Here is a 15,096-nt window from a genome sequence, read left to right as displayed (position 1 = left end):
ATGCTTCATCTCCCCCTCCAATTTCCCCCAACTCCTTTCTCCTCTCCTTCTCTCAATGTCCTCTGTGTTACTCCTTATGCTCCACAAGTAAGTGAAGCCATTATGATAATTGACTCTCTCTGCTTGACTTATTTCACTCAGCATAATCTCTTCCAGTCCCGTCCATGTTGATACAAAAGTTGGGTATTCATCCTTTCTGATGGAGGCATAATACTCCATTGTATATATGGACCATATCTTCTTTATCCACTGTAAAGATTTTTAATGTCTAACACATTGGTGGTCAAGTACTCTTTTAAGAAAAAAATTGGTAGTACAAAGATAGTCATTTTACAGGTAGGTAGTTTGAAAGTAAAAAAAAAAAACTTAAAAATTAAACAAAGACTATTTCACACTCTATTAGAATATGTTTCCATTCAACTTTTAAAAAAGTGAATAGTCATGTAAATTATTATAATCATTAGTTCAGAGTAAGAAATTCTCCCTACAAAACATATTTTGCAAAACAAAATATTCCAAAAAGGAAATGGTAATACAACAAATACTTAAAATACCCAAATTTTTCTATCAACTTCAAACTTACCACAGAGTTCTAAATTTTTATTTATTTATTTATTTTAAAGATTTTATTTATTTATTTGACAGATAGAGATCACAAGTAGGCAGAGAAGCAGGCGGAGAGAGAAAAGGAAGCAGTCTCCCCGCTGAGCAGAGAGCCTGATGCAGGGCTCAATCCCAGGACCCTGGGATCACGACCTGAGCCGAAGACAGAGGCTTTAACCCACTAAGCCACCCAGGTGCCCCGTAAATTTTTATTTTTAACTTGATGATCATTAATGCTTGGAACATTACTTGTGAAAATTAACATTTTTATTCCTCAAAATAGTTCTTCCAACAATTTTCCTGCTTCTCTCAGTGATACCACTACTTTCAGCTAGAAATTTCAATTAGCACCAATAGCTACATTTCCCTTTACTATGGCCATAACTACTCAATTATTAACTCATTTCAACATTTGCATTTCTCTCATATACACGCTATCACTCAAATGTTTTAGCTTGTAATAGTTTAAAATGGTTTCCCTGTCTCCATTGCTCTACTCAAATTCATTCAACCAATCTTCTTGATCAATTTCACTCTACCGAGCAAAAATATCTCAGTGCCTCTGCATTCTTCTCTAAGGGGAAAAAAAAACCCCAAACGCCCAGCCTTCAAAGACAAATTCTGGTCCCCAGCCTACATTTCCAATCTTATCTCTTGCAAGTTCTGTCAGGGAATGCCCCATTCCATCCTAACCAATTTCCTTTCTCATCTGTTGAGGTTTCATTAGCCTTTGTGCTTTGGTTTGTACCACTGCCAGTATATGGGATTCCTTTCTAGGCTATTCTGTCTACTAAAAACATTCCCATCCTCTATGCTTCCACACCTAATCAATCTCTGACCCCTATAACCTGCTATATTTTTCATCATATATTTATACCCATTGATATTACATGATCTATGTGACTGATATACGCATCTATCTACCTATCTATACATATGAACACACACACACACACACTCACACATACACATTCCACACACAGGCATTTCTTTCTTGTCTGTCTTCCTACTATAATATAAACTCCATGAAGACAGAGACTTTATCCTGTTCACAATATAGTCCTAGTACCCAAAACAGTGTCCATATTTACAAGAAATTCCATAAAGTTGTTAAATGAAGTAGTACTTAACTAGAAATTAAATACAGTGGTAGTTGCTCAAATGTTACCTCTTCTAGACAAATATATCTCTTCCTCTGAAATCACTTAGTACTGACAGCCTGCATTTTTCATACAATTTATATACAATGTTATATGAAGGTAAACAAACATGTCCTGGTCTTCAGGTAACTCTAAGTTTGAAGAAACTCTATATTTAAGTTTGGAGAAAAAAATAGACACATTCTAACACTTAGAGATACTTATTTTCAAAATCGTATTTTAATATATTTTAAATGACAGTGTTAACCTCATCTCTTTTGGTAACAAAATTTTAAAAATATGTGTGGCTTGTTATCACCAGCAGAAAAGCACATGTTCTAAAAAGGTTTAATTTAAGAAAAAACAGAAAAATACAGTGAAGTAATTAAATTACCTGCTATGTCATCTACAATCTCTGTATATGTTCTTCTAGCTATGTCAAGAAATTCATTTATGTTGGATCTCACTGCATAGCACTTCTGAGTCCTCATGTGCAGGCATCCTTTCATGTATCTTGCATCATCATTAATTATGGTTTTAATTTTTTCAAGTATGATTCCAAACCTAAAAAAGAACATTATAGGCAATAAGGCAAATGATTATTTTAATTTGTAATTTGAGTCACAGTTAATGACATATTTTCTTGGAATAAACAATTTTAAATATAACAACTTTTTCTTGAAATCTATTGAAAATTATTTAAATAATTTAGCAATATATGTATATTACATTACATAAACTAGAACCATGACTATAAAAATTTTTAAATATTCTGCCAATCAGGACTAGTCTCTTAAAGTAACATGAAGTCACCAGGAACAATTCTATAACTGCTAAAAAGCTCTCCCAAGGACGCCTGGGTGGCCCAGTCAGTTAAGTGTCTGCCTTTGGCTCAGGTCATGATCCCAGAGTCTTGGTAAACTGTCTAGCATTAGGCTCCTTGCTCAGCAGGGAGCCTGCTTCTCCCTCCACCTGCTGCTCCCCTTGCTGGTGCTCTCTCCCTGACAAATAAATAAAATCTTTCTTAAAAAATCTCCCAAATTAAACCCATGACTGTCCCTATGAGTATAAAACATATCCCTGAAGAACTGTTATAAAAATCCTGGCTTTGTGTTCATTAACTCAGTCAACATTTACTTATAGCATGTATGATCACTGTGTTCGGTGCACAGATCCAAAGAAGGATTAAGTGTTCGGTTCTTGCCTTCAGGTGGGGTCAGACAAACTAAACACATATTGTAAGACAGTGTAACAGAAACCTCACAATAATCAGTAATTAAGTACAGTGATCATGCAAACCAAAATTCTCGCAACACCTATTTTCCTAACCTTCTGTTTTATTCTGTTCTGTATGTTATTTGTAATTCTGTTTTATTATTAACCTCAGTTTGTGGCTCACAAAAGATGTGAATCCTGAATCAGTAAAATAACAGTTCTTAAGCATTACATGTCTTTTGGTCAAAAAGCTAGATGTCATTGCTAAAAACAATATTAAAATTAAACTGTATTTAGATCTCTTGTTCAATATTTATACCTACTATTTTTTGGTTACATCAAGCCCTTTATGATTTACAAGAGAAATATGTACTTTCATATTTGCAAGTCTTTCCATGGGGAATGGCTAAAAGAAGAAATATCAAAATTGTGTATGATTTCAATTTTTAATATTATTCTAATTGCCTATTAATACAAAAACTCAATGTGCTGTTACCCTATTTATGGGTACTTATAAGATGTAATGTATAATTATAACTTTGATGAATAGTTTAAAGATTGTTAACCAGAGTTCAAGTAATTGTTCTATTGATTACAGTTAGAGTCCTTAAAATCATTCATGATCAGGAAGAAAGGAATAATTAGCACGGATATTTAATTAACAGTTGAGTGACAAAGACCTCTTATCTTCCAAGGAACCACAGTAAGCTCTTAATAAAGGCGTGCTACAGTTCCTCAAAACAATCTGTTAAAAAATAAAATAAAGTTGGTTAAAAACAATAAACTATAACACTATTCAAACATAACATTTTACATTTAATACTTGCAGTTTACCAAGAGTTTTCTTGCTTCATCTCATTTGTATACTCAAAGATATTTTAGGTATGTAGGTGAGGACAGATGGTACCTTTCCAATTTTCCAGATAAAGAGCACCTGACTAATAAAGGGCATCCACTGCTTTACTATTATGACTTTAGTTTTTCTTGTCTTTCAACTAATTTTTAGCATTCAACTACTTATTAAAGTTAGGAATTTAAACAGCTATCATTGTACATTTAGAGTACTCTGCATATCATTCCAAAATGTGGGTTTTAAGTATGCATTAAACTAAAAAAGTGCTTTGCATATTTATAAATAGAGCAGTTTCTCCATTCTTATATGGCAAAAGTAGAAGTTTAATTTTGCTTAATGGAAACTATAAGTGGTCACTATTTAAATAACTAGAAACAAGAGGAAAACAGTTAACTTTTTTTAACTTAAAAATTTTTTCATTTATTTAAAGTTGATTAATTAATATACAGTGTATTATTAGCTTCAGAGGTAGAGTTTCATGATTCATCAGTTGCATGTAACACCCAGTGCTCATTACATCAAGTGTCCTCCTTAATGACCACCCAATTATCCCTTCCCCCTATCCACTCCACTCCAGTAACCCCCAGTTTGTTCCCTGTAGTTAAGAGTCTCTTATGGTTTGCTTCGCTCTCCTTTTTCATCTTATTTTACTTTTCCTTCCCTTCCCCTAGGTTCATCTGTTTTGTTTTATAAATTCCACACGAATGAAATTATATGATATTTGCCCTTCTCTAACTGACTTCTTTCATTCAGGGTAATAACCTCTAATTCCATCTACATGGTTGCAAATGACAAGATTTAATTGTTTCTGATGGCTGAGTAATATTTCATTGTATATATACACTGCATCTTCTTTACCCATTCATTTGTCGGTGGATATCTGGGCTCTTTTCATAGTTTGGCTATTGTGGACATTACTGCTATAAACATCAGGGTTCATGTGTCCTTTCGAATCACTGTATCCTCTGGAAAAATACCTAGTAGTACAATTGCTGGGTAATAGGGTAGCTCTATTTTTAACTTTTTGAGGAACCTCCATACTGTTTTCCAGAGTGGCTGCACCAGCTTGCATTCCTACCATCAGTTTAAGAAGATTCCCCTTTCTCTGCATTCTCACCACCATTTGTTGTTTCCTCACTTGTTAATTTTAGCCATCCTGACTGGTGTGAGGTGGTATCTCATTGTGGTTTGATTTGTATTTCCCTGATGCTGAATGATGCTGAACATCTTTTCATATGTCTGTTGGCTATTTGGAAGTCTTCTTGGAGAAATTCATAAAAGCATAAAGAAAAATATTTAAATTGCTTATAATTCTACCACCCTTCCAAATAAATTACTTAAATATTATGGTATATTTCCTGTCATTTCCTCAAATAAAAAAAATTATCATTGCACATTCCTTTTCTCCCCTACTTAATACTATATCACAAGAATTTTAATAGCATACATTTTAATAAGTCATAATATTTTACCCTTTAGAAAACAAACAGTCTCTTCCCCTAATTATTGGAGGTCTATACTACTTAGAATTTCTAATATAAATCATGTTACAATGACCATAACTGGGCATAAATTGTGGTCAGTATTTCTTGAGTTCTTTTGGACAGATTTCTAGTATTGTAACACTGTCAAAAGACAGATGTTGTAAAACTTCCCTGTGAAGTATGTACAATTTGTACTCCTACCAGCTGTCTATGAAGTCTGTCTCACTCTTCTCTTAGTAGCAGTAAATTGGATCCATTAAGGGGAAAAACAAACAAAAAAACCTAAAATTTTGCTTCTTTTGTATATTAATGACTTTAATTTGTATTTCTTTGACTAAGAGTAAGGTTGAACATGTTTGGTACTATTTATTAACCTCTTTGATTTTCATTTTGGGGGCATTTTCTGTATTTCTATTGGTATTCCAGTATTCTCTTATGAAATTACATGAGTTTTATGACAGAAATTAATATTTTATCTGTCAAATGCTACAAATTTTTCCTAACTTTCTTTGGCTTTTACTTTCCTTTGACATATCAAAGCTTCAGATTTGGGGCACCTGGGTGGCTCAGCGGGTTAAGCCTCTGCCTTTGGCTCAGGGCATGTTCCCAGGGCCCTGGGATCAAGCTCCACATTGGGCTCCCTGCTCAGCAGGGAGCCTGCTTCCTCCTCTCTCTCTGCCTGCCTCTCTGCCTACTTGTGATCTGTCTGTCAAATAAATAAATAAAATCATTTTTTTAAAAAAAGCTTCAAATTTGTGTTTTATTGAATCTATCAATTTTGGGGGATGATTTATTATACCTCTCTCATTCTAAGAAAGATGACTTTTTTACATTTTTTGTCAAATTGCTTTCATTATATATTTTTTAGAATGAAATCTACAACAAATTCTTCCAGATTTTTCATTATTTTTTTCTTTTAAAAAAGCAGTTCTTCCTTGTCACCTTAAGTTTTAAAAAATGTTTTGCACAGGGGTTCCTGGCTGGCTCAGTCAGCAGAGCATGGGGACTCTTGATCTCAGGGCTGTGAGTTATAGACCCATGTTGGGTAAAGAGATTACTTAAATAAATAAATGTTTAAAAAAAGTTTTGCACAATAGAATATTTACAAACACATTAGAAAATCACATCAGAAATATTTCAGGTAAGAGTAATCAACGAATGAAATGAAATCACTGGGTGAAAGTTTAATGAGGAACAGGATATTTACATAGTCTCAAAGTATCTCTCCACAGATTACTTAATAACTTTACAGTGAAGAAATGGATCAAAGTTAATATCACCAGAATGGGGAATGGGGAATGACATCATGTGTCATCATGACATCATGATGTGAGGTACTGAGAAAAATACAACATTGCTCATAGAATATTACTGCTAAATATAATAAGCTGAATTTAATCATGAGAAAATAACCACACAAATTGAGGAATATTCTATAAAATAAGATACTTTTCAAGATGTTAATATAATGAAAGACAAAGAAAGGATGAGAAACCTTAAGCTGAAAAGAAGTATAAAGAAACATGACATCAGGGGCTTCAGGGTGGCTCAGTCAGTTAAGCATCTGCCTTCCAATTAGGTCACGATCCCAGGATCCTGGGATTAGCCCCACGTCAGGCTTCCTGCTCAACAGGGAGTCTGCTTCTCCTTCTCTCTCTGCCCCTCCCCTTGCTCATGCTCTCTCCTGCTCACTTACTCTCCCTCAATAAATTAATAAAATCTTTTTTAAAATGACATTAAATTTCCCTGATAACTAGTGATGATGAACATTTTTTCATTAGTCTGTTGGCCATTTGTATGTCTTCTTTGGAGAAGTGTCTATTCATGTCTTCTGCCCATTTTTTGACATGATTATGTGTTTTTTGGGTGTTGAGTTTGAGGAGTTCTTTATAGATCTTGGATATTAGCCCTTTGTCTGTAGTGTCATTTGCGAATATCTTCTCCCATTTCATGGGTTGCCTCTTTGTTTGGTTGACTGTTTCCTTTGGTGTACAGAAGCTTTTTATCTTGATGAAATCACAAAAGTTTATTAGCCATCAGGGAAATTCAAATCAAAACCACGTTGCGATATCACCTTACACCAGTTAGAACAGCCAAAAGCAATAGGACTGGAAACAAGTGTTGGAGAGGATGTAGAGAAAGGGGAACCCTCTTACACTGTTGGTAGGAATGCAATTTGGTGCAGCCACTTTGGAAAACAATGTGGAGATTCCTCAAAAAATTAAAAACAGAGTTACCCTATGACTCTGCAATTGTACTACTGGGTATTTACCCCAAAGATACAGATGTAGTGAAAAGAAGGGCCATATGTACCCTAATGTTCAAAACAGCAATGTCCACAATTGCCAAACTGTGGAAAGAACCAACATGCCCTTCAACAGACAAGTGGATAAAGATGTGGCCCATATATACAATGGGATATGATGCAGCCATCAAAAAGGATGAATACCCAACTTTTCTATCAACATGGACAGGACTGGAGGAGATTATGCTGAATGAAATAAGTCAAACAGAGAGAGTCAATTATCATATGGTTTCACTTACTTGTGGTGCATAAGGAATAACATGGAGGACATTAAGAGAAAGAAAGGAAAAGTGAATTGGGAGAAACTGGAGAGGGAGATAAAGCATGATAGACTGTGGACTCTGAAAAACAAACTGAGGGTTTTGGAAGGGGGGGATGGTTGAGCCTGGTTGTGGGTATTAAGGAGGGCACGTACGACCCAGAGCGCTGGGTGTGGTGTATAAACAATGAATCTTGGAATACTGAAAAAAATAAAATTAAATTAAGATGTTAAAAAAATGACATTAAAAAAAAAGACATTAAATACAATGAATGGTCCTGGACTGGACCCTGTATCAAGAAAAAAAATCCATTAAAAATTAGTAAAACAATTAGAAATTTTGAGTATGGACTATATATAATAATATTGGATCAATTTTAAATATCCTAAATTTTTAAATTATATTGTGGTTATGTAAGAGAACACTTTTGATCTTAGGATATACACATGTTAGTATTTAGGTACTGCAATTTTCAAATAGTTGAATAAGAGTAATAATAAGAATATAATATGTAGTGAGTGCTGTGTGTATATGGAAAGAATTTGGGAATTCATTATTCTATTCTTGTAACTTTATCTAAATTTGAAATTTTTTGAAATAAAAAGTTTTTTAAAAAAATTAAGGCTACCAATGTTTTGTACAATATACACCATATAAATTACCTTTAAAGGATCCACAAGTTCCAAGGTATGTTTTAGGTATATTAGATTTGTTATCTTTGATTCCGCTGCATTAACCTATTAAAATAAAGATCCAAATGTGGACACCATAAATATACAAGAATGGATTTTCTCTTGAACATTCTACACTTACCATACTCATACATTTTTATTTATCAACATACCCAGTACGCCAGCATAGACAGAAGTTACAGTTACTGACACATCACAATAAGCCTAGTGCACTATTTTCCTGGAAGTCTGACAATATGAAGAGTTCACCTCATTGTATTCAACTTCCATTTCTACTTCAGCCCCTCAGGTCCAGCTTAACCTAAGTGGTGATAGGAGGTAGAGTTCAATCCTGAGCAGTACTAAGAGACTAATGTTAATTGAAGAAGGCACAAAGGGTATTTGTGAAAGATGATATTTGAAAAGCTTAATCTGAAACTCCCAGGCAATTACAGAACAACACAAAGCTCCCTCACTGGTTCCTGTTTGCGTGAGTAAAACAATTTTCAGAGTTCCAGTTGTCCAAATTAATTAGGTTTTCAAAATAAAGCAACATCAACATTTAAAATTTCATAAATAAAATTTTAAAAATTAAATTGTAGTATCTCTAGAACAAAAGAGTGGTATTAAACCTTGGGAAATGAAGAATATTTTGTGAATGGACAAATCTACCAATACTGACAAGGAGTTTTAGGATATTACATTATGATATAATAATGTACTTGATATAGTGTTTTTTCTTTTTGCAGTCTCCTGACCTATATCCCTATTGCACAATACCTAGACTGTTTGGTGACTACATGAACCAATTTAGAAGAAATACCAAAATGAATGTTGCTAGCCCCAAAACAAGTTACTGCAGACTTTCTTACAATGGATCTCTGAAACTGGAAGATTAAAAATAAATAATATTCACCAAACAGAAGACAACTATCACCCCTGTTACCAAAGGAGAATATCTTACAAAAATACCATTTTACCTTTGAAGAAGAACAAGATAGGAGGACTAAGTCTAATAAATATCAGCCTATAATAAAGTTAGACCAATTAAGAAATGGTAGTATCAGCATAAGGACAGGCAGAACAATCAATGCAACAGAATAAGGAATCTAGGAACAGACTCAAACATATGATTTCAGCCAAACATTTCATTTATAACAACGGATGACTAAAGAGTAATGGAGAAAGGACAGTTTTTTCTACAAATGGTGCCAATTAGATTACGAATCTGTATGAAAAAAAGGAAATGTGGTCCCTTCCTCACACCAAACACAAATACCAATTCCATATGGATTATACGTCTAAATACAAGAGGTAAAACAATAAAACATCTGGAATATAACAAAGAAGAGTATCTTCACTATCCTGGGTGTTCTTACCAACTTTAATAAATTTGATAACTAATGAATTACAGGGCCAAACTAATAGCCAAAGTTATTTATATCTCTCCTATGGTCTGGCTTTTGTCAATGCACAGATTGTCATATTACAAACCCTGCAATCACAAACTCCAATGTCTGTGTTTTGCTTCCTACTCAGTAGGGGACATTCCCGCCTAATAACTACCCACTACTGTACTAATGTTTTCCCCTCACTCCTTCTGACTCCTGACCATGTGACCCTTTGTGGCATGATTTCTCCTCTCAAAATTATAAGTAATAAAAATCTTTTAATGGCCTCAGCCTCTCCATGTCATCACTTAGTCATTTCCATAAATTAAAATCCCCTGGGTACAATCAAGCCACTGGGGTAGGTAAAGACTTCTTATGCAGGATACAACAACCACAATAAAAGAAAAAACATAAACTAGCCTACATTTAGATTAAGAACTTCTAAAAAGGCAGAGAAAGACAATGAGGATCTTACTTATATGTAGAATCTAAAAACAAAAAAACAAGCTCATAATGCAGAGAACACAATGGGGGCTGCCAGAAAGGCGGTAGGGGGTGGGTAAAATGGAAGGAGGTCAAACCTCCAGATATAAAATAAATAAGTAATGAGGATTTAATGGACAGCATGGTGACTACAGTTAATAATACTATATTGCATATTTGAAAGTTGCTGAGAGAGTAGATCTTAAAAGTCCTCACCAAAAAAAAAAAAAAAAAAAAAATTAAGCATATATGGGGATGGGTGTTAAGTAAACTTAATGTGGCAATCATTTTACAATACATACAAATAACAAATCATAAAAAAAAAGAACTTCTGGGGTGCCTGGGTGGCTCAGTGGGTTAAAGCCTCTGCCTTTGGCTCAGGTCATGATCCCAGGGTCCTGGGATCAAGCCCTACATTGGGCTCTCTGCTCAGCAGGGGGCCTGCTTCCCTCTCTCTCTCTCTGCCTGACTCTCTGCCTACTTCTGATCTCTGTCAAATAAATAAATAAAATCTTTCAAAAAAAAAAAAAAGAACTTTTATTTATCAAAAGGCACCATTGATCTAGGATAGGTTCTCCAAAAGGCAACTCAGAGAAATTAGAATTTGAGGACATATAATTTATTTGAAAAGTAATTCCAGTAAGTACAGGCAAGAGAATAGGAAAGGGCAGCAATACAAGATACACTGATGAGGAGGAGTCAAGATGGCAGAGAAGTAGCAGGCTGAGACTACAGCCTGCTAAAGTACATCAGGTAGCAGGAGATCAGCTAGATAGCTTATCAAACCATTGCAAACACCTACAAATCCAAACGGAGATTGAAGAGAAGAAGAACAGCAATTCTAGAAACAGAAAATTGACCACTTCTGAAAGGTAGGACTGGCGGAGAAGTGAATCCAAAGCAACGGGAAGTTAGACCGTGGGGGGAGGGGCCGGCTCCGGCAAACTGCGGAGCAACGGAGCACAAAATCAGGACTTTTAAAAGTCTGCTCCACTGAGGGACATAGCTCCAGAGGCTAAACCGGGGTGAAGCCCACGCAGGGCCAGCGTGGCCCTAGGTCCCGCAGGGTCACAGAAGGATAGGGGCTATCTGAGTGTCGCAGAGCTCACAATTATTAGACCAGGGAAGTCGGCGACAGAGACAGAGCCGAGGAGTGAGCTCTCAGCTCCGGATTATCTTGAACCGGTCGCAGGCTCGGTGAGCTCAGAGCGTGGCCAGAGACCAGGGAGATGGGAGTGATTGGGCTCTTTTCTCTGAGGGCGCACTGAGGGGTGGGGCCCCGAGCTCTCGGCTCCTCTGGGCCGGAGACTGGGAGGCTGCCAATTTCATTCCTGTCCTCTGGAACTCTACGGAAAGCGTTCAGGGGACAAAAGCTCCCGAAAGCGAACCCGAGCTGATTATTCAGCCAGGCCCCTGGTAAGGGGAGGCAATTCCACCTGGGGCAAAGACACTTGAGAATCACTACAACAGGCCCCTCCCCCAGAAGATCAACAAGAAATCCAGCCAGGACCAAGTTCACCTACCAAGGAGAGCGGCGGAATTCCAGAGGAGGAGAAAGCAAAGCACGGAACTCATGGCTTTCTCCCCATGATTCTTTAGTCTTGCAGTTAATTTAATTTTTTTTAAATTTTATTTATCTTTTTCTTCTGCTAAATTTTTTTCTAACTTTGACCCTTTTCTTTTTTAATGTTTTTTAACTAGTTTATCTAATATGTATATATATGTATATATATTTTTCTTTTTTATATTTTTTCTTTATTCATTTTCTTTTTTTAATTGTTTCTATTTTTTCTTTTTTTTTCTGAACCTCTTTTTTTTTTTAATATTTTATTTATTTGACAGAGAGAAACCACAACTAGGCAGAGAGGCAGGCAGAGAGAGAGGAGGAAGCAGGCTCGCCGTGGAGCAGAAAGCCCGATGCGGGGCTCAATCCCAGGACCCTGGGACCACGACCCGAGCCGAAGGCAGAGGCTTTAACCCACTGAGCCACCCAGGCGCCCCTCTGAACCTCTTTTTATCCCCTTTCTCCCCCCCACGATTTAGGATCTCTTCTGATTTGGTTAAAGCGTATTTTCCTGGGGACTTTGCCACACTTTTAGTATTTTACTTCCTCCTTCATATACTCTTATCTGGACAAAATGACTAGGCAGGAAAATTCACCACAAAAAAAGGAACAAGAAGCAGTACCGAAGGCTAGGGACCTAATCAATACAGACACTGGTAATATGTCAGATATAGAGTTCAGAGTGACGATTCTCAAGGTTCTAGCTGGGCTCGAAAAAGGCATGGAAGATATTAGAGAAACCCTCTCGGGAGATATAAAAGCCCTTTCTGGAGAAATAAAAGAACTAAAATCTAACCAAGTTAAAATAAAAAAAGCTACTACTGAGGTGCAATCAAAAATGGAGGCTCTCACTGCTAGGATAAATGAGGCAGAAGAAAGAATTAGCGATATAGAAGACCAAATGACAGAGAATAAAGAAGCTGAGCAAAAGAGGGACAAACAGCTACTGGACCACGAGGGGAGAATTCGAGAGATAAGTGACACCATAAGACGAAACAACATTAGAATAATTGGGATTCCAGAAGAAGAAGAAAGAGAGAGGGGAGCAGAAGGTATATTGGAGAGAATTATTGGAGAGAATTTCCCTAATATGGCAAAGGGAACAAGCATCAAAATCCAGGAGGTGCAGAGAACCCCCCTCAAAATCAACAAGAATAGGTCCACACCCCATCACCTAATAGTAAAATTTACAAGTCTTAGTGACAAAGAGAAAATCCTGAAAGCAGCCCAGGAAAAGAAGTCTGTAACATACAATGGTAAAAGTATTAGATTGGCAGCAGACTTATCCACAGAGACCTGGTGTGCCAGAAAGAGCTGGCATGATATACTCAGAGCACTAAACGAGAAAAACATGCAGCCAAGAATACTATATCCAGCTAGGCTATCATTGAAAATACAAGGAGAGATAAAAAGCTTCCAGGACAAACAAAAACTGAAAGAATTTGCAAACACCCAACCAGCTCTACAGGAAATATTGAAAGGGGTCCTCTAAGCAAAGAGAGAGCCTAAAAGTAGTAGATCAGAAAGGAAGAGAGACAATATACAGTAACAGGCACCTTACAGGCCATACAATGGCACTAAATTCATATCTCTCAATAGTTACCCTGAATGGTAATGGGCTAAATGCCCCAACCAAAAGACACAGGGTATCAGAATGGATAAAAAAACAAAGCCCATCTATATGTTGCCTACAAGAAACTCATTTTAGACCCGAAACACCTCCAGATTTAAAGTGAGGGGGTGGAAAACAATTTACCATGCTAATGGACATCAGAAGAAAGCAGGGGTGGCAATCCTTATATCAGATCAATTAGATTTTAAGCCAAAGACTATAATAAGAGATGAGGAAGGACAGTATATCATACTCAAAGGGTTTGTCCAACAAGAAGATCTAACAATTTTAAATATCTATGCCCTTAACGTTGGAGAAGCCAACTCTATAAACAAATTAATAACAAAATCAAAGAAACACATCAACAATAATACAATAATAGGAGGGGACTTTAATAGTCCCCTCACTGAAATGGACAGATCATCCAAGCAAAAGATCAATAAGGAACTAAACGCCTTAAATGACACACTGGACCAGATGGACATCACAGATATATACAGAACATTCCATCCCAAAGCAACAGAATACACATTCTTCTCTAGTGCACATGGAACATTCTCCAGAATAGATCACATCCTGTGTCATAAATCAGATCTCAACCAGTATCAAAAGATTGGGATCATTCCCTGCTTAATTTCAAACCACAATGCCCTGAAACTAGAACTCAATCACAAGAGGAAATTTGGAAAGAACACAAATACATGGAGACTAAACAGCATCCTTTTTTTAAAAAAAAAAAAAAGATTTTATTTATTTGACACACAGAGAGAGAAATCACAAGCAGGCAGAGAGGCAGGCAGAGAGAGAGAGAGAGGAGGAAACAGGTTCCCTGCTCAGCAGAGAGCCCGATGTGGGGCTTGATCCCAGGACCCTGAGATCATGACCTGAGCCGAAGGCAGAGGCTTTAACCCACTGAGCCACCCAGGCGCCCCTAAACAGCATCCTTCTAAAGAATGAATGGGTCAACCAGAAAATTAAAGAAGAATTGAAAAAATTCGTGGAAACAAATGATAATGAAAACACAACGGTTCAAAATCTGTGGGACACAGCAAAGGCAGTCCTGAGAGGAAAATATATAGCGGTACAAGCCTTTCTCAAGAAACAAGAAAGGTCTCAGGTACACAACCTAACGCTACACCTAAAGGAGCTGGAGAAAGAACGAGAAAGAAACCCTAAACCCAGCAGGAGAAGAGAAATCATAAAGATCAGAGCAGAAATCAATGAAATAGAAACCAAAAAAACAATAGAACAAATCAACGAAACTAGGAGCTGGTTCTTTGAAAGAATTAATAAGATCGATAAACCCCTGGCCAGACTTATCAAAAAGAAAAGAGAAAGGACCCAAATAAATAAAATCGTGAATGAAAGAGGAGAGATCACAACTAACACCAAAGAAATACAGACAATTATAAGAACATACTATGAGCAACTCTACGCCAACAAATTTGACAATCTGGAAGAAATGGATGCATTCCTAGAGACATATAAACTACCACAACTGAACCAGGAAGAAATA

At 36.4% G+C, this 15,096-nt stretch overlaps 1 protein-coding gene across 1 annotated transcript in view; it reads right to left on the bottom strand.

Annotated features, from left to right (window-relative positions):
- The window catches only part of LOC111143448 (mutS homolog 4), a 110,612-nt gene that overhangs the window by 27,381 nt on the left and 68,135 nt on the right, over positions 1 to 15,096 (bottom strand). Inside the window, exons 9-11 of the mRNA XM_022497204.1 lie at positions 8,522 to 8,596; positions 3,638 to 3,702; positions 2,137 to 2,306 (exon numbers count right to left, since the gene is read on the bottom strand). Of these exons, the coding sequence (XP_022352912.1) occupies positions 2,137 to 2,306; positions 3,638 to 3,702; positions 8,522 to 8,596 (310 nt within the window). The remainder of the gene's footprint in view (positions 1 to 2,136; positions 2,307 to 3,637; positions 3,703 to 8,521; positions 8,597 to 15,096) is intronic.

Source organism: Enhydra lutris, unplaced genomic scaffold (assembly GCF_002288905.1).
Source record: "Enhydra lutris kenyoni isolate GAN:26980312 unplaced genomic scaffold, ASM228890v2 scaffoldscaffold9, whole genome shotgun sequence".
NCBI classification, from domain to species: Eukaryota; Metazoa; Chordata; class Mammalia; order Carnivora; family Mustelidae; genus Enhydra; species Enhydra lutris.
The sequence above is the reverse complement of the archived record's forward strand: the minus strand, read 5'-3'. Positions and strand labels throughout refer to the sequence as shown.